A 20148-nucleotide genomic window follows, 5' to 3' on the forward strand; every position below is an offset into this window, starting at 1 on the left:
GTACCCCTCCGTTCTCTTCGTTCTCTCCATTCGTACCATAAATATGAAAATCGTGACTTGAACGCTTAAAAAGCGCTTAAAACGTATTAAGCAAACACACATTCATATGGAAAACTTGTCGAAAAACGAAGAGAAACGAAGAGGAATACATAATTGAAAAGAGAGGGAGAAGAGATAAATGTGCCAGAGGAAATTGTCAGTCATAAGGTCATCCCGAAATTCCTATCCCCCACCCATATGGAAAGATCTATCTCTAATATCAAATAATTACATGCGAGCGCAAAAGAGTTTTTCCCCTCCCCTCGAACCATTTGACAGATGTGGAAAGGAAAGGAAAGGAAAAGAAAAGAAAGAGGGGGAGGGTGCACCCCTACGCACACACACTCGATCGCTGGATATTGCTTGGTTAGCTGTTCAAATACTCTTCCCTTCCAGTCCACGGCACTCCGGCTCCGCCTTTTGTCTATTTCTGAAGCAATTTGTGTTTATTTTTATGTTTTGATAAATGCATTTTCCTGCAGGCAGCCGAGGGAAAAACGTTGCGGAGGTCGTTCACTGTTTAGTTCTTGGTTCTGTTCTCCATTGAATGGAAACTCTAATTGGTATATCAATAAAATAGATCAATGCATGAAATAATTGTTAGGAATAGTTCAAATATTAATCACTAATATCGTATACAAATAATTACACTAAATGGCATGTGTTCTATAAATAATTGATACATTTTTCTTACATTTTTCCCGTCTTTTGTCTTTGAAAGAACACGAGACAAGAACGACGAAAGAACATGTGCGCAAAAGCTATGGCCAGGTTAAGGTGTGTTTCGGAATATTACACAAGGGAACAGATAAACATAGTTCCTAAATGCAGCTAAAGTGTACAATATTAAACCATAAAATTGCAACAAATTTTGCATATGTATAAGCAAAGCATTCGTTAATTATCAAATAAAATACATTCAAGACATTTGCGGTAAACACTCTCTCACAGCAACGGCACGGCAGGCACCTCTCTCTCTCTCTTGGCTACGTTGGGCTTTGCTTTGCTTCACAAATAAATTGGAAACACACCTAAGCATTTACCGCAAACAAAAACAAAAAACTCTCTCATCGGCACCACTCTGTCTTTCCCTCTCTCCCACACTGTCACTGGCAAATTTCGCTCTCTTTGCTTTCGCAACTTCGCTCTGCTTGTGCTCTCTGCTGTCGGTATGCTCTCGGCTCTTGTGTTCTTGTATCGCTTAAGCGCTTTCGCTCGCGAGTTCTCGGGTGGCTGAGTCGGTAGAGCATTGGACTTTTAACCCAAAAGCATCCAGGGTTCAAGTCCCTGCTGGGGCGATCCCAATTCCTGTTTTTCTTTTATTTCGCTTTAAAATATTTTAATAATTATTTTTCCATACATTCTTCTCATCTTTTATTCTCTCTTTTTAGTTTTTTGTAGAGTGTGGGAAAGAGCCTGGAGGCTGGAGGTTTCATTCATGAAAATGAAAATATGGTGCATGGTGCAACAACATAATTAGGACAGGAAGAGGGCGGTCGGGTCGGATGGTCGGTCATCCAGTAGAGCACACAAGCAATGCCCGCCAGGCAATTTGTCTGCATGGGGTATGGAGCATGGGACCCAAAACTCTCTGATGTCTGAGGTCCTCCTCCTACTCCTCCTCCATGACAGAAGCGCAGTGTCTGCGCCAATTCCTGAGCGATGACTCCGTAACGCCCCCAAACTACGAACATAAGCCAGTAAAAAGGAATAGCTTTGGGCAGCGAAGCATTAATACCCTAGAATATCCATTCATGCCTGTTTAGGCATTGCTCGTTGAAATATTACTAAAAACAAGTGTAACTTTCCTTTTTCCCCTTTTAACTTTCATTCTAAAACAAGTTTTTCACACACAGACTTATTTTTCAACCGATTTTTCCGACCCATTCCGATTCATTGACTAAGTGAAAGATATAATCAAAGTCTCCTCTTCTTTGCCATCATATCATCCCACCCAATATACCCTCTTGAATACCCTTTTATAATTCCTCTGCCAAAAGAAAAGTGATGACCAGAGAGAGATGGAGACCACTATCCCCCAGAGGGAGGGAGTGATGCAGAGAGTGCAGAGAGTGTGGGACTGTAATGGAAGCCGGAAACGGGGTGGATGCCAAACAGATTGAATCATTGGCCAGACCAGGCCTATGGCCACACCGGGCACGATCCGTGTGGACAAGTTGCTGCAATTTATATCTGGTGTCCGCCGGGTAGTATCTCTTTTACATGACAGATTCGGGGGAATTTTGATTTGGCGAAAATTGCATCCCGAAAACGGAAATTAGTCGAAGTCAAAAGTTGCGACCGGGCGAAAGTCATTTATCATTTCGGACACATTTTATTTGTGTCGCTGGTGTCTTTTTTTTCGCATGATCTTTCGGAACAATTGCTGCATGATTTTACAGTTACGCATTTAACGGGAACAACGAGTTGGAGAAGAAGAACAGTGGATAAACAAGTTCTTGGAAAAAATAATACAAATCATAAAGAGATTAGAGACAGATTTACTGGCAGGGAAACGGGGAGGATTTCGCATAGAAGAGTATGGATTTAGAGTAGTTTTTAGAGGATATCATGGGAATATCATGTATCTGGTGCGGATAGCAGGGTATACATAAAGCACTTGTGCCACGATAAAAACGTTTCAACTAAAAAATAACTAAAATAAATCAAATTTCCGTCGTATTTAGTTCCTATACTCCTTAGAATACTATATGTGTTAAAAATATCTCAATTATGTGTACATTTTCATAGGTCTGTTTTGTATTAAAACCTATCCCAACATTAATTTATGAGAACTTTGCGCCGCTCTTCTTAAATGACTTTCGAATATTCGTAAACTATTTTCCCATCCCGGAAAGATGTATTTTCAGGCCATTCAAAACTGATTTCATCCCATGGTAAACGGCCTTTGTGTGGGCAATGAAATGAGGAAAGTAAATCTCGCACGCGGCTTAAACAGAACCGCGAAGACATATCCCACATTGAGTTATGAACCCAACCGCACCGCTCCCTGCTCCCTGCTCCCCTGCCACTCTCCCTCTCCCTCTCTCTGTCTCTATTCCTCCTCTTGGCCATAAAGTACAAAACAGCTAACAACTTATGGCCGGTTGCTGCTGCTGCTGCTGCTTCTGCTGCTGAGGAAGAAGAAAAAGATGTGTGTTTTATGATGACTCACGGAGCGGCGCGTCTTGCGATAAGATCAATCATCAAACCACAGAGAGGATTGGGGGGCGGGGGCGCGACACAACGAGCTCTCAACGATCTTGGACGCGCGAGGCAACATTTGCGGTCGCCAGCCGCCCCGCCAGTCGAAGACAGTATCTGACCATTCAAGCCATCTCTCATGATAACACTATTGAATACGAAAGTAGACAAGTTTCGGAATCATAATCGTATATGAAAATACAGTACGTTTCATTGCTGGAAGAGCTTCATTTCTATTATGAAAATTTAACAGACAAACGAATAGAATACGTTTAAATTATATTTTCATCGAATTTTGTGGAATATTTTTGGTATTTCATTGTTAAAAATACCGAATCTCTCCTTTTCTCTGCTTTGTGTCCTTTTTGTTATGGGAAATTTGTACAGCGAATCAATGCCATTCGAAAACAGTCTATGTCCCCTTTAAAGGGCATATCCTATGTCCCAAAGAGAGCACTCCATGATCTCATGATCAAGGTCGATTGATTGTGGGGGTATTCCTCCCCTATTACCTAGGATACGCATTCAGGATTCCCACTCAAAGTCTTTGAATCCATAGGTAAAGCATATCTTTTAGATAAAAGCAGATACAAATTTTATAAAATATATAAAACATACTGAAATATACCAACAAATACTAAGAAATAGACAAGAAATATGAATATACCAAAATATATCAATAAATACTTTAAAATACTGAAACATACAAAAAAACCGATACCGATAATACTAAAATATACCAAATGGCCTGATAGCCATATATTTTTGATACTCACTGTATTTATACACATGCACACGTCTTAAGATGAAACCGGCTTTGATTTCTAATTATTGGGAATCGGTTTATGTTTTTTTTTTCTGTGTGTTTTTGGGTATTTTTTTCGATCGGTGGTGGTGTCTCGTGAACCTCGAATTAACAGCGGAAATAGCTGAGGCGATAATGCCAATAAAAAAAGAGCTTCAAAGTTCGTTTCTCGTGTTTTTTCAATAGAAAGGCGTTTTATTTTTAAACATAATTCCAATTAAACGTTTGTTTATTGGGAGCCCCTATGCGATAGCATCCCCCAAGCCCCATAACCGACTGATAATGAGGCGTAAAAGGTGTTTAGGCTTAGGCCCTCACCAGCCCTCACTTGCTATGGGAATCAGTCCGGAGGGGGAATGGGCGCGTTGAGTTTTCCAACTAGGGTTTTTAATAGCAACGGCACGGTGGTACGACCTGTCTGCGTAATAACTCAATGTCCCAGAGTCCGTGGGCGACAAGAAACAAAAGAAGAAGCCGGAGACGGAGACGACTCAGAATTCATTCATTTCCAGGGAGGAGCAGAGCATAATGAAGCATGAAAAGCTTAGCCAGCCTGAACACAGAGTGCCGAAAGACAGAGGAGGGTCTCCAGAACAAAGCAATCGTCTGAGATGCCACAAACAAAAGGATAGAGAAGGGAGACGTCTTCTGCTTCTGCTCCTGCTCCTGGTTATATATCACATTTCGATTCCTAGGGATTTACAACTCATTAGAGGAGATGCACCTTCATTTGGCATGCCCGTCACGAAAGATATATGCTCGTGAATGGTAGTACCAGCAAAAAGTACTCCCATTGGCATTCTCCTTTCCCGTTCATTGAGTGAATCATCATCATCACCTCTTGTGGGCCACCTTAATAGGCAAATCATGTACTGAAGAGAGGGAGAGACCAACAGGTTTTCCATATAATTCCATTATTGTTACTTCTTTTGGGCTTTTGTGACTTACTTTTCTGTGACTCTTGTGACTGGCATGATACTTCGATTTCCATTTCCATTTCGATCCGCTTTGGAGCTTTGGAGCTGGTCGAGTGTTACCTTTTTGATTATGATTCATAATTGCTTACAAGTGTTTACAAAAAGGGCTTGGTCTCTGCACAATTGATATGTGGTGTGGTGCGGTCTTGGTTCGTGTTTGGGGGCATATAATCATGCGATTATTATGCATATTCCTATGTAAATGCTCTCGAAAAGTGGCGGTAATTAGTCAGCATATAAGACAGCTGTCACGTTTTGGGATGGCGGATCTACGGGGGGGGGTGGGTGATGGTGGAGTCTGGAAGATTTAATACTCCATGTACCATTGATGGATGTTTATAATTAGCTTTTTCTGCATGAATTAATGATCGTTATGTATCCTGAAACGAAGACATTCTCAGCTCCTTTTTTTACTAGTTCTTTTGGTTCCGTTTTTAGTGGTTCTTTTCTATGTTGCCTTTTCCACTGATTCCATTGGCTCCCTTTATGGTGTGCTTTTTTCCACGGGTTTTTTGTTTGGTGCCATTTTCTACTGGTTCTTTTGGTTCTCCGTCTATGGTTCTTTTCACTCCCTTTCTTCAGATTCTCTTGTTATCATTCTACTGGTTCTTTTTGAAATTTTCTCTTTTTCCAATTATTATTTTCCTAATCTTTCTACGGATCATTTTGGTTCATTTCCAACTGGTTCTGTTCATTGCCTACTGATTCCCTTTGGTTCATTGTCTATTGAAACCAGAAAAAGTTATTTATCTCAGAGTTCCTATTGAAATCGAATCAACCGTATATTTCCTATTACACTTCCATTCCCATATACCTCGCTCCGCTTTAAAGGGTATCACATGGCAAACAAGTAACTGTAATCAGGCTTTATTAAGTCTTACAGCCGCCTTGCGGTTGCAACTGCAACTGCCACCGCGGGACACACACACTTCCTCCTCTGGGGGCAACCGCAGACGACAGACGACTGACGACCGACGACTGAGGACATCAGGTTGCCCCAAAGAGGCCGGAGGGGGCATGGAAATGAAATTGAGGACATACAGCGACATGCCATACACTCATTTGTGGATCTGCCAGGAGAGAGGTGACATCTGGAGAGAGATGAAGATGAAGGACCGTACGGACCCCTTAAAGCTTATCAAAAACATTTTGGCTTTGGCGCCAAAAAAAATGCACAGAAGACAGAAGATTTATAAAAGGCATAAAGACACAACCAGCACGAACCGATTGGGGATTGGGGATTGGGGAAACGGGACCAGACCACCTTGAACACTCGAAAAAGACTCGACTCCAAAGACAACCCAAAGACTCTGCTAATTTGTCAGAAGAAAAAAACAAAACGAGACTCGAACATCGAACATCGGTGGAGCTGCTGCTGCGGGTTGGCTTTTTGTAATTCTACGAAATCAGCTTTAAGCCATTTCGATGGAGGAGGAGGAGGAGGAGGTGGAGGCCCTAAAGGTGTCAATTCGTGAAGAATTTTAAAATGCAAGCCGATGAGTAATAATCCCCAGACAGACAGACAGACACACAATTTCTCTTATTTCCTCTTAAGGGAAGAGAGTCCGAGTCCAAGTCCATTTCTGGTGATAAATTTGAATGTCTAATTGAAAATTCTCAACAATTATGGCAGATTGATCAGCAGACACCGAAACACTTTTGGTAGCGTCGTAAAAACCACCCAAAAACTCATAAAAAATATGGGGTTTCTGCACCTTCATTTAGAAAAGTGGCTACCGGTGGCAGGATTAGGAGACACTCACACACACCACACACATGCCGTGGGGCAGGCAGGCAGGCACTTTACGACCGAACATAGGAATGGGTTATATGTAGATGCAGATGGCACCTCCATTAGCCCAGAGGGCAATGGGCATTGGGCATTGGAAATAGATATACTGGTACCCTTTTTGCCGATTTATGTAAGTGTATATTTTATGACACGACGGAGGGGAAAAACGCATAAAACATTGCCCATCCACGGGTTTACGTACCAAAAGTAATTATCTTTCGAGTATCGAACGACGTGACACGCTACGTTGATCAAATTACGAATGGGTCATGTGGGAATATTGTTTAGAGCAGCTCAGAGATCTCTCTTCTATAAGTACTGGACTGTAAATTTTCCTTGGGAAAAGTTATCCTCTTTATCCACTTGGATGGACATATATTGAAGTTCCCAGAAAATTCTGATCAGGCATTTGAAACTCTACCTTAATTTACTTTAAAGCAAAACCATCCTTACATATCCGGGTATAATTCAATGTAGAATTCAATAAATATAGGCACTGGAGAGTCCCATCAGTATTCGATATAGAAACATATCTTCAGTCCTCAATCCGCATTCTTATGAGATCTTAGCCCATAAACAATCCCATTCCTACGACTGATACCCGAACTGCTCTCCAAAAAAAAGGGTGCTCCCATCTTCGTATCTGTCCCACTTTTAGGTATATCCATCTTCATTTCTCTATTTAACACGCATTACCTCCAGCGTACCCGCCTCCTTTCGAAGAAAATTGTTATTTACAGCCTTAATCTGCGCGAAATGTATTAGAGAGCAGAACGAACCCGGTCGAATGGGCAGGGACGGGGGAAGAGCGAGCGAGAGAGGGAGAGACCATAGAGAACCTGCAAAGTGTTTGCAAACAAAAAGAGTCCCCTCCCAGGTTCAATTAGCATACCACCGCGGTGAGCCATAGAAGGCACAGAAGAAAAAGGAGGTGGAGGGGGAGGAGGTGTGTTCTACACTCTACTCGTGGGACTGGGGACTACGATTGGAGTCCAAGCTGCGATTTTTATGACAGGTTAATGACACAACCGACGACGATGTCCGCAAAACGACGACTCCAACTCCAACTCCTATGACGATGACGATGACGATGATGATGAAGTCCAGGCGGGAGTGCAATGACTAGGTTGACTACGTGGATGGTCGGTCGGGGCTACTCAGTTGCACTCGCTGACTGGCTGACTAGCTGGCTGGCCCATTAATCAGGTACCGCTCTCTATGTCCAGGCTATGACCCCAATAAACATGACAGGAGCGCTTGGACATGGAATTACAAGGAAGAAAGAAGAGCCATCGCAAGCAGCTGGAGATGGAGTTGGTGTTGGTGTTGGCTTTGGTGTTGGAGGAGTCACAACACATCCTCTCTACACTTTCCAAAAAGGGGGTGGCCGCGCGAATCAATCAATTAATGGAACATTTTCTACATGAGTTCATCGAACCCCACCTCCCCCCCTCCGAACCACGAACAGCTGCAGCAGCAGCAGCAGCCACAAAACCGTAGAGAGGGGTAGAAAAATGAAATGAATGGATGGGAAAATTATAGAATAATAGAGTGATTGACACTCCATGTTGTCGTGGGGTATGCTACGGGTGCTTCGACTGCTAGTGGTAGTTGTCACGAGGGTTATCCCATCTTTAGAGATTATTCGAGAAGAGTTTTTGAGGTATTAGCTTTCTTATTTTACTATCCATTGAAGCTTTTAGGTCTATAGAGGCGGTTAACTTTTTTTTACTTTTTCGATCATTTCATTCAGAAGAAGCTGTGACTGTTCTCCTAGTATGCTGTCTACCGTTTCTTCCCTTTCACATATAAGATCATATTAATAAGATTTGCAACAGAACATAACAGTTTTCCATTAATTTTCCTATCAATAAACTATTCTCAACCATTGTTTATAAATTTGTTCCTTAAAATAAAACGTTGGGTACCCCCATATGATCTCTTTCCCTAAAACCCTCATAAGGAGGAGGTGTTCTTTCAATGATTATCTTGCAAGACCACAGATTATTCATGGAATATACATATACATCTAGTTATTGGACTTCCAGCACCCTTAGACATATTTACACTTCCCTTTAATAAACCAATTTTTAAACAATTCTGTTGCATCATTTTAGGCGTCGTCACCGGCACAAAACATCATCTCTTATATCTAATTCAATTGGAAAATGCAAAAACTTTATACACACAAAACAAAACAAAAAACTAGAGGAAATACCCAAGGCTTTGCCCCATACCATACCCAGGCCATAGATAGAATGCTTACCCCAGGAGCTACAATGTTATGTAGATATTTTTGCTGCCAGAGGCGTCCAGTGGATAATCCTTTTAATTTAGGCACAGGCACACAGGATATTCGGGGTGCGGCAACAAAAACACTCACGCACGCACACACACACACACACGCAAGCACACAGATACACCAATACAGCAGCAGAAGGATACACTTGAAAAACTTTCGTGCCTTGGGTGGGGCGTTGTTTCTCTTCTCTTCTCGTTTTCTCGTTTAGTTTTTTTTTCACCGTTTTTTTGGGGAATTTTTATATACGGAAAAGTATTTGAAATTGCGACTCGAATGTTCCTTTCGGTTAATATTTATAGATTCAATTCACTTTATAGATTCTGTTTTCTACATTTCAATGGAAAATGCGGCAAAATATTTTCTTTTTCAAAAGATACGAATCGAAATAAGGGTGGATTTGGGTTTTTGCCGCCCGAGAGCTGGGGGATAGATGAAAACCAATCAAATTTTCAAGGGTAGTGCAGCCGGCAAAGCTTTTCGTTTTGCCATAAAACAACAACACCAAATAAGTCTCGAAGGATACACAGATAAGGGTTCCTTCGTAAGGAATATGTTTCCAGCAATTATATGTGAGGAGAGATCGAGAAAATAGAGAAACAAATGCGAGAGCTCACGAGAAAAATGTAACGCACGTCCGGACGCGACCAAGAACCGCTAGAAACTCCCGGCACCGGGCCGATGAACCATTCGTCCTGTCGTTCCGCCCGACCGAGAGCCCCGTTAGCGTTCGGGTTCATCCAGGATATTCCAATTGGAATGGCAAAACGGGATAGGACACAGGACTCTTTCTGGGGGTGAGTTTTCGCCGGCTTTCTTGGCTGGCAAACAGCTGCTTTTGTGTGTGTGTGAGTGTGTATACCAACCACAAAGGTTGCTTTGGCTTCCAGTGGAGACTGGAAGGGAGGATGTGTGGGAAGCTTGGAGACTAGAGTATGGGCGTTCCAACCAAAATACCGACATTTGTTTTGAAACGAAAGCAGCCGGCTGTGTGTGGTAGAGTAACCTTTCACCCTCCCCACCATTTCTCCCACATCCCTCCAGTTGGTACGCAGATTGGATGGCAGCCGGCGTAGGTGCCGTAATAACGACGCAATAAATGACGAAACCATGACGACGAGATGAGACGCACACTTGAACATGAATAATGAAGCCCACACGGACACGGCTCTCCTTTAATTTCTGTTCTGTTTTGTTCTGTTGTGCCTCCTGCCGCCTGCCTCCTTCAAAGACATGCCATTGTCGAGAGCCTGACAACTGGCTAACGGATATAACTTTTCCCGAAAGGAAATATGGGAGACGAACGGGAGTGGAGTGCGGCTCATCTTTTAGGGGGGGTTTGTGATCGGAAGAAGGTTTATGATAATGATTATTTTGCGATAATCGTTTACAGGTTATAGTTTACATAGATTTGGGATGTAGAACATCGATTAACGATTGTAGTTTATCGATGAATTATCAATGTGATCGATTTTAAATCGATTTGAAAATTAATCTCCGTCAGAGCACTCACCTCCACATTCTCCACATCGAAATAGCAGAGTGTCCGCTTGGTAAGCTCAAACCAACGATGTTTATAGTTGACCGGCGTGAAACGCTTCTTGTTTTGGGCCCGCTTCACCATGGAACCGCTCTTGACAACATCGTACAGCCGCTCCGACATTTTGTCCATTTTGGCCTGAAAGGATTTGCTGCTGGAGCGGAGGGAGGCTGAAGATTTGATGCTGCCATGGTTATGGGCATTCCTCTGCATCTTAGTGCTCATCATCATAACGAGAGATGATGATGATGATGATGATGCCGATGAGGGTCTGGAAAAGAACAAAATATCATGTTAATGAAAATGTTTTATTTTTGTTAAATTTTAGAAGCAGACACCAGAAAAAAATTGTTACAACACTAGGGGACAAGGCCATAAATCTGTTCAAAGGGGGCGTGGGCGTGCGAATGTTATGTGTGGTGGTGGTGCCCCAAGTGGTGGTGCCATTGACCGTGGAACATTGGGAGTTACCTCCGCCGCTGACTAATTGCCGTGGGCGTTCCGGCGTTCTGACATCAATCAGAATGGAAGAGGCCTTTCAGAAACACTACAGAGGAAATCGCTATGGAAGAGAGACAAGTCTTCGTCTACAAGTCAGGCAGTAAATCGAACGATTAAATGGACAATTAATTAGCCCCCGAGCGGACGACAATGTTCATCGCAGCGGATGACCTTGAACCGAACCAGTTGTACAAAACAGATTAAAGGATTACCCTGATCCTCTCTTCCTTCCTTGTGGAGAAACGAAGCGTGTAAGCGGACAAACAGAGAGAGGTAACAACAGCAATGCGCGCACTCTCTGGAATTATCACACTTCAACAAAAACGCCAGCAAGCACCAGGAGCGGAGTGGCCTCCAGGGAAGATCACTGATCGAAAGCAAAGCCCTTACGCTACTGCACAACAGGAGCGGAATGCACCAATAAGAGGGTTTTAGGGAGGTTCCCTCTTCTACTGTTCGCAAAAGATAACAAGAACAGGAGCGCACTGCCACTGCCTCCAAAAAGAATATCTCCAATCACCCCCTCATAAAATAGAATCCGCTACTGCGCACACAACAAAACAGAACAAGAACAGACACGTCTGCATCTGCATCCAGCGAAAGGCAACAAGACAAAAGCGAAAAATGCGCTAGCAACAACAACAATCACAAAGAGGACGCCCGCACTGTTGTTGTAGATCTGCTCTCAGCCACCTACTCCTATCCCACACCCCTGCCCCTGAACACACACACACTCATCCTCAAGCACTTTAATCAGGCAGAGCCGTCGCTGCAAAGAGAGCGCGGTCTTGAGCGCGACGCGCATTGGCATAAGTAATAAAAAAAAAGGATGGCAGAAGGCGCAAAATGTACATAAATCTTCCGGGAGGGGGAGCGAGACAGGGACAGGAGACAGGAGACAAGAGCTGAAGCTCTATAGCGGGCGTGGCCTGGCAACTCGTTCTTGTTTTTTGTGACTTTGAATTTCGCCACGCAAATGGTGGCAGGGCCGTGGGTTTTCGCTTCTTTTTGCGATTGATTTTCATACTGTTTATTATTCTAAAATATGAAATTGGCAAATGTGCAGCTGGCAAATGAATTCCACTTTGAAACGGAAACCCAATCCGATCAGAAAAATATCTTGTTAGAGAGGGCTTATCGGCAAAGAACAGAGAAAGCAAATGGATTCGGAAATTTTAAAGCGCAGCTCTTGCGACTATAAAAACAATTTGTGCTGATAAAACAAAGAACAAAAGACGAAATTTGATATTACAGAAAAGAGAGAGAGAGAGAGAGAGAGAGAGAGAGAATGTAGGAGAGGGAACTTGTGATAACTGTGCCAACAACTTACCACAAGTGCCGTTGATTGAGCAATTTGAAGCAATGACCCGATCGAAACGCGCGACGGTGGCGGCGGCCCCCGGAACAGCCGGCAAAAATCACTTTCGTTTACGCGGCGAACAAAACGCGCGAGACGACGACGACTAGTGGAAACGGCAACCGACCGGATTGTTCAGCATGCATTTGCATACTTACCGCCTGTGGGATATGGAGGCAAAAAAATTATAAACAATATCGAAGGCACAGCTGTGACACGCACACATCCATCACACACACACACACACAGACACATGCAATGAGCAACAGGCGGCGACGCAGCGGAGAATATCCTATATATGTTGCTTGATAGCGTTGCAGTCACGGATTAGCTTAATCTTTTATAAACATTTCCAGCAATCTCTTGTTTGGAATTTAAAGCAAAAATCGCTATCAAACCCGAAGGAAACGGCGCCGACGCAACCTTCAGACGCAGTGTGACCGAAAACACGAACTTAGCCCACTTAAGCGCCCTTTTTTTAAACAAAACTACAACTTGAGTTAAGCCACGGAAAATAATAATTCTTTTGGTATATCCATCCTATCCTTCATCTTTTCATTCACAAAAGGACCACAATATCTTTTACCTGAACTGTGCTAAAAGTCTTCTTCATCCGTTTCGGTGGCTTATTTAAATAGCCGCTGGTCAACAAAGGGCTAATCGATCGGAAATCATATTCCTCGATTTTGATATTCTGTCTAATGTTACTAGCTAACTAGGACCCTCAGCTGTGAACACATAGTTTTATCCGATTAATAAATCAATTTCGCTTCAAGACTGGCTAGCTTGAACTACTCCCTTTTAGTGGATTCTTTATAAAATTGGGATTAAAAAAAAGGTAAGAAAAAATAATTTTTACATGGCAACTACACGGTAACTACGCATGTAGATTCTGTTGATTTTTGCAGCAAGCGATCGATATACGATATAAATAGTTTACTAAAAATACCGAAACTTACTAAAATACTGCACAACGATAACAGATCTTGAAATGAAGGCGCCAACTCAACTGAGGTTGAAGATTTCTTATTTTCACAAAAATACTGTGTGCTTACATATTTATTATACCTTTTTTACGAGGCCTACAAAAATAGATATACGAGCTTTCATTAAGCAGGAAATAGCAGAAATTTCGATTCAAAATGCGTGTGGGAGAATGGATTTCAGTTTTCCTTCTTCTCGATGGCAGCAATGCGCCAGGCGCCCACCGTATACCGCAGCCATATCATACCCAGATCGCTACCCATCTGCAGCCACGACCAGAATGGCGTCAGTTTCGAACCATCAATCTCTGTCCAGCGCACAGCCACCTCGGACATGGGCAGTTTCAGGCGCTCGGCGAGATACAGCAGCTCCACATCGAAGGCCCAGCGTTGGACATGGAGGCTGGTGAATAGTTTTCGGGCCGTGGATCGTGTAAATAGCTTAAAGCCGCACTGGGTGTCGCGTACAGAGCGCACGGCAAAGAGCCAGACGAGTGTGTGGAAACCATGCATCAGGATGGTGCTGGAAGCAGAGGATTTTTCATTAAGAATAAGATTCATTTTCAAATTGTTTTCCTGCTTACCGGAAAAAACTGCGACTGGCAATAGCATCATCCTCTAGATGAGCCCTAGAACCAATGGCTATGCCATCGTGTCGCCAATCTGACGCCAGGCTGGACAAAGATTCCTCCAGCTTGTCGTAGTCTGCGAATTTGGTAGCACCATCCGCATCGGCAAAGAGCAACTGCCGCCCTCGGGCACTTAGAACGCCCATACGGACGGCTCCACCCTTGCCACGATTCTCCACGAGCTCCATGACACGAACTTTGTCGGCTCCGTGCTTCTTGGCATAGCGCAGGGCCACAGAAACAGTGGCATCGGCACTACCATCACTGACGACAATCACCTCGTAATTGAAACTGGATTTACCTTTTGATTTCTCCTCGAGGAAGGCCAGGCACTCATCCAACATGGAAGGCACTACAAATGTACGATAAATCATGTGATGATTACTCATGCTGAGGAGCTCCCATACGCGGTCATTCATCATGAAAGGCAATAAACAACATACAACGCTTCTCCTCATTGTAGGCCGGCACAATCACGCTCAGCTCCAATGTTGGGGCATCCTCAATGCTGGGAAAGGCCACCGTTTGTATGCTCTGTGGATCCAAAAAGCACTTCTCATCCGAGTGTCTCACTATATTCGGATAGGGTTTTGTTTTATACAGCACCACAGCCACAATCTGTACAAATCAAAGAAATATCAAGACTTTCCACCTGGGTGTGTGTGTGTGTTCGGTGGCATACCACAAAGCCCGTCGCGACTGCTGTCGCAAGCAGATAAAATAATAACTGGAGCAGACAGGGACACATTGTGGTTTGATTGGGGCTACCTGTTAGCAGACAACATTACTTCTCCAGTTTGTGCGAGATAAAAAACGCGCAAGCCACGTATTTTTTCTTGGAATTTTGTTGCCGAATTTTGCAGCTGATAAAACAGCTTAGAGATGAGCCAATGACTGATAAAAACTATCGTTCAAAATGTTGGTTTATGTTGATTATGTTTACTATTAGAAGGTTTCTTTTTACTGTTAAAAAATTAACTACCAAGCAACAGGTTATTTTTTAAATTCATATCTATTTGATTTGCTATTGTATGCTTCATATGCAATGCAATTCACACCTATCGCGAACACTGCACATCTATAAGTGGGGCTGAACCTTAACAATATATACCAGAAAAATACTGAAGTGCCATGGAAATTCGCTGGCAGACTGTAAACCGTTTTTGGAGTTCAAATCTTTCACAACATTAATCATTTAAATAATAATATACAAAGTTATATGATATGGTTCCTAAGAGAGGCACCCACTCAACAGGTCTTTTAGTTTCCACCCACGCAACACACAAAATGCGCCTGCGCTCTCTTTTGAAGAGCACGAGAGAAGGTGAGGTGCCTCTGCCTCTCCCGGCCAGATACACACCATGGGAATTTTTCATCGCAACTAGAGGCCACCAATTTTGTTTATGGTCAATTAAAATGTCAATGTGAATCGGTGACACCCCCTAAAATGCAGTTATTACTCCTAATCGTTGCTGCATTGGCCTGCCTTTGCCTCTGCAATGGAGCAGCCGGCGGCAATTTGCAGGCAAATGTGGGTGAACTTTTTACGTACAAAATTGAACCGCATTTGTTCAATTGGACGCACCAGGTAATCAGCGAACAGTTCAGCTATCGCCCCACAATGCGTAACTATCCGGATCTGCCCACCTGGATGAGGTACGAGTACAGCCACGAGTATCATGCGGGTTTTCTCTACGGCACTCCGCCGGAAACGGAGGCGGGCAAGGCACTCAGCATCGAGGTGATTGCCTTGAATCGTCAGAATTTTGAGACACGCATCACGGACTTGGCCATGTCTGTGTGCCAGAAGTTTCCCACACCGAATGTCGTGCAAATGAAGATCGATAATCTCAATTGGGTGCATCTCATGGACCCGGGGCGAGTGGAAAACTTGCGTAACATCTTCCGCAAGGATCTGTGGCCTAGCAGCAAGGAGGATCTCAGTGTTGTGTTCATGGAATCGGCCGTCAACATGGGCGGGCGCCTGCCGCTGCGTCCACAGCAGCGTGAGGGGTGAGCCGCTGAAAAATATATGTATCTATCCAAGAAATAATATCGAAAGCCTTCTTTCCAGAGTCATTGTCCATGTGGGCAGCGTGGCTCAGTTCTCGCCGCGCCTGAAGGAGCTCCAAGAGGAAGTGCGTCCGCTGTATAAGCTGCCGTCGTGCACATACAAGCGCACTTCGGTGCAGAAGATCTTTGAGAACGTGGGCTTCAAGCTGGATTGGTGCGCCTTTAAGATGGTCGGCTTGGAGTCGCCCACGGAGATACTCTACCACAGCGGCAAGCAGCAGAACGAGCAGCAGCCAAGTGGTGACGAGCAGTTGCACAACGATCGCTGGATGGGCATCACGCGTGAGGATGTGCCCCGTCGAAACTACATCGATGAGTTTGCCTTTGCCTTTGCCATACCAGGCATGATATTTGCCATCCTAATAGGCATGCTCTCGGCGGTTCTATGCTTTCAGCACCAAAAATTGTGAGTCTGAACGGATGAGCCAAAAATTGATGTGATTTTTATTATTTTTGTTTCCCTTTTTGGTCTTTAGTTCCGATCCGCACTCTGAGTTTTTCTTTGCAAACATTTTTCACATCTGCGAAGAGTCTTGTGCGCAAGCGCCAAGCGATTCTGAGACGGATCATGAATCCGAAAGGTGATATTCGAATTTATGTGTTTTCTTTTTAATATCTAGGACCATTTTAAGCCAATAATTTAACCACTCTTTTGACTTACTTTCAGCTCGGTTTTCTTTGAATCTCCCATATCCTCCACGGTGCAGATGGTCAAGTGTGCGGATCAGCCTTTAACTACCTTGAAAAGCCTTAAAGACCCCAATTTTCTTTTGGACAATACCAGCATACGTTCTCAGAGGTACACCAACAATTATTTGTATAACTCTCTTATTCATAATTGTATTTATTACAGTCCCAGCAACAGCTTTTATCAGCTAGACTGTGGCGCCGCCTCTAGCATTTATCCTCGTCCTAAGCCGCCGCCTTACACTGGCGGCACTTTGGGGCGCAATGGCGTGGACATATGACAAATGTCGCCGAGAGTGCTCTATTGTTAACAAAAAGAAAAGCGCTTTATTACAAGATACTGATCCACAATACAACAAAAGCAATATTGCAGGTTAATCAATCGCTTAACGTACATATACCTACCGGAAACACACAAATCAACCATATCGTATTAATCAATTTATATACATTTGTAGTAGCATAGCATATACACATATAACCGAAAATAGTTTTGCAGTTTTGAATAGTGGCAATAAATAAATAATTGATTTTTAAAAAGCGCGGTCCTACCTGTTATCGATTGCTGGTTAAGCAGTATGTAATTGCCATTCACAGGGAACAGCTTTCACCGCCAGTTTTCTGTTTTCTAGAGTGCTGATAATGAAACCTGAGAGAAAGTTTCTGGCATTTGAATATAGTTTTTACATAAGAACAATCTGAAACTTCGTAATGGTGCTCGCCATAATCAGCTCCCTCGAGGAGCTCATCGATCAGTACAACGTAAACCTCACACAACTGGTATTCTGCATCTTCATCACAACCATCGTGTTCTTTGGGAGTTTGATGACCCTTGTGGAGTCACATTTGCCGAATAGTATACGCCAGTCGTTTCGTTATGGCAAGCACAGGCACAAGGGTGAAGCCGATGCGCTGGTCAGTTATTTGGAGGTTCCCAAAGGCTGGTTCAAGCATTTCTACATCTTTGCCTTTGGTTGGTCCCTGCTGGCGCTGTATTTGATAGTCAGCTCCATTGCCAGCCAATCTGCGGCGCCGGAATATGCTCTCCGCTTTCTGGATCTGGTGTGCGGTGGTGCCACCAATCGGAAGGTACAAGTGGACTCTACGACGGCTCTGCTGGGTACAGTTCTGCTCACATTGCAGTGCATTCGCCGCTTCTTCGAGACAAATTTTGTGCAAATCTTCTCGAAGCACAGCAAAATGAACCTGTCGCACTATGCCGTTGGCTATGTACACTACTTTGGGGCCATTGTCTCGCTGCTGTCCAACACGGCCGGGTTTGTGCGCGGATCGCAGCCCACGGAGTTTACGCCCAAGAACTTGTCCCAAATACAAATCATCTACCTTTTGGTGTTTATGTTCGCCTGGCATCAGCAGTACTCGAGTAATATGATATTGGTAAACCTACGGAAAGATGCCAAAACGGGTGCCGTGAAGACAGAACAGCATTTGCTGCCCAAGGGCGGGTGGTTCAATCTGTTATCCTCCCCACACATGTTCTTTGAGGTGGTCATGTACTTCTGTCTGGCGGATCTGTTCACGCCAGTGCGCACCTGGAAGCTGGTGTTCCTTTGGGTGGCCAGCAATCAAACGATCAACGCTCTGCTCACCCATCAATGGTACAAGGAGACTTTTAAGGATTACCCCAAGCGGCGGCGTGCCATTCTTCCGTATCTGCTGTGATCAAATCCGTTTATTGTACAAATAATTTAGTAGTGGAATTTATTAAAGTCGTTTTTTACACACACGCACAAAATCGGTGCTTCGTTTACTCAGATTTTTAACTACAAAACTATGTAATGTACGGGCGGGGAAACAGGGACATTGCGCAGTCGATTCTATTTGAACAAGAAACTGAAAGAAAAAAATGGAGAAATTAATGTTTTAGTCAGTGGAAATCGTTCTGGGAGGAACACTTACCTATAGGGATAACCTTGCGCCTTGGAGCGGAACACAGACAGTAAAAAGGAGAAGAATACTGTCACAAGAACTAAACCAACCATGGCCATTATTCTGTTTTTATTATGACCCTTTGACGTACCCGATTCGATGAGCAATATCATACCCAAGACAATCATGGCATCTGCGAATTCAAAAACAATACATTAAAATACATATAATACATAAAAATATATATATATAAATCTTACTCAGAAACATGACAATGTATGTCTCCACCACCAGTTGTCCCTGCGATGAGCCGTGTATGTAGGCGACGCCACCATTCTGTGACTTGTGCACCAATGGGGGGCCACGAATGTGATTCCACATTTGACCGGAAATCATGGCAAAGCAAAAGAACACAGCAATGGCGCCCCACAGGTTCTTGTTGTACAGAAATTCCAGATTATTACGGCGTATGTACAAAAAGCTGCCCACCAGTGCCACCAGCGTGATCATTGCCACAGTTCCCGAATAGTTGGGTGGACGGAAAATTCGTATGGTCACATCCACACGTTCGGCCACAAATTTGGCTATCGAATCGGCGGCAAATCCCACACGGTGTATGTCCATGGTGTCGGCACCCTTGGGCTTTCCTTTGGCAGGGAAATGCATGAACACAGGGGCAGTGTTCAGGCGCAGCAATTGGAACACCTCGGAGCCCTCATCAAAGTCTACCATGGCAAAGAATAGTTTGTTGGAATAGACCGAGGAGAAGCGGTAGGAGTTGGCGACAATTGCAAACTCGTCGTGGGCATGACGACATATCTGGCATTGACGTGACGGCGCCAGCGCCGTAAGCATCACAATCATTGAATAGTTTCGTGGAGAATTTTTCACATATTCCCGGAATTTGGGTCCATTGAAACGCAGCAGAGGCTTCTTAGCATTCATTTCCACAAGGTTTTGTACTTTTTCCGATAAAGAGAGGCCCGTCTGCAAGTATAAAGAACGCCCATACTGTTTATCTCTTTGGATTAGTGCTTGCCGGCACGGCACGGCACCCCCAACTCCGGACTAGATTCTTTGGGACTCAGAACCCAGGCCGAAAGTGACGTGGCCACAAACAAACCTTTGGTTTTGCCTGTGCGGCTGCATAGATCAGGCAGACGGCGAGCACGACTAGTGCGCCCAGCAGCGTGTTGCGCACCAGCCTCATTATGCCAGTAAATTACGTTAACAATTTGCACTATTTATAAGCAAAATCACAGTAAAAACGTTTTAATAAAAAATATTTTTTCCGGCGACGCATGCAGCTGATTGTGAATGGCCACTGTTCTGCGGCGCTGCCAACCTGCTTGGATATGAGGACATTCGCTGT

At 43.9% G+C, this 20148-nt stretch overlaps 5 protein-coding genes across 8 annotated transcripts in view; 2 read left to right on the forward strand and 3 right to left on the reverse strand.

Annotated features, from left to right (window-relative positions):
- The window catches only part of LOC108161776 (tyrosine-protein kinase Btk29A), a 55662-nt gene extending 42705 nt beyond the window's left edge, over positions 1-12957 (reverse strand). Inside the window, exons 1-2 of the mRNA XM_017296115.2 lie at positions 12488-12957; positions 10630-10927 (exon numbers count right to left, since the gene is read on the reverse strand). Coding sequence (XP_017151604.1) covers positions 10630-10887 — 258 coding nt within the window. The 5' untranslated portion in view covers positions 10888-10927; positions 12488-12957. The remainder of the gene's footprint in view (positions 1-10629; positions 10928-12487) is intronic.
- A 598-nt stretch (positions 12958-13555) lies between these two features.
- LOC108161782 (dolichyl-phosphate beta-glucosyltransferase) lies at positions 13556-15026 on the reverse strand. Its single transcript, XM_017296124.2, has 4 exons — positions 14809-15026; positions 14570-14744; positions 14082-14478; positions 13556-14020 (listed from the first exon to the last, which is right to left on the reverse strand). The coding sequence occupies exons 1-4, from the start codon at positions 14872-14874 to the stop codon at positions 13678-13680; spliced, it is 981 nt and encodes a 326-aa protein (XP_017151613.1). The 5' UTR covers positions 14875-15026; the 3' UTR covers positions 13556-13677.
- A 274-nt stretch (positions 15027-15300) lies between these two features.
- On the forward strand, positions 15301-17426 carry LOC108161778 (epsilon-sarcoglycan). Of its 4 annotated transcripts, none has more exons than XM_033394071.1 (5): positions 15303-16139; positions 16189-16605; positions 16676-16780; positions 16867-16998; positions 17053-17426. In XM_033394071.1, exons 1-5 carry the CDS (start codon positions 15574-15576, stop codon positions 17165-17167), a joined length of 1335 nt encoding a protein of 444 aa, XP_033249962.1. In that variant the 5' UTR covers positions 15303-15573; the 3' UTR covers positions 17168-17426. The 4 variants fall into 4 exon arrangements, with proteins under 4 accessions (XP_033249963.1, XP_033249962.1, XP_017151608.1 ...); XM_017296119.2 differs by having other exon boundaries at positions 15574-16139; positions 16201-16605; positions 17053-17167; XM_033394072.1 differs by lacking the exon at positions 16676-16780 and having other exon boundaries at positions 15301-16139.
- A 64-nt stretch (positions 17427-17490) lies between these two features.
- On the forward strand, positions 17491-18633 carry LOC108161783 (polyprenol reductase). Its single transcript, XM_017296125.2, has one exon. The coding sequence runs from the start codon at positions 17598-17600 to the stop codon at positions 18567-18569; it is 972 nt and encodes a 323-aa protein (XP_017151614.1). The 5' UTR covers positions 17491-17597; the 3' UTR covers positions 18570-18633.
- LOC108161781 (tumor suppressor candidate 3) lies at positions 18592-20091 on the reverse strand. The gene is made up of 4 exons (XM_017296122.2): positions 19900-20091; positions 19037-19763; positions 18807-18969; positions 18592-18740 (listed from the first exon to the last, which is right to left on the reverse strand). The coding sequence occupies exons 1-4, from the start codon at positions 19984-19986 to the stop codon at positions 18725-18727; spliced, it is 993 nt and encodes a 330-aa protein (XP_017151611.1). The 5' UTR covers positions 19987-20091; the 3' UTR covers positions 18592-18724.
- Between the last annotated feature and the right edge of the window lie 57 nt (positions 20092-20148).

This window comes from Drosophila miranda, chromosome 4 (genome assembly GCF_003369915.1).
Source record: "Drosophila miranda strain MSH22 chromosome 4, D.miranda_PacBio2.1, whole genome shotgun sequence".
Lineage (NCBI taxonomy): Eukaryota > Metazoa > Arthropoda > Insecta > Diptera > Drosophilidae > Drosophila > Drosophila miranda.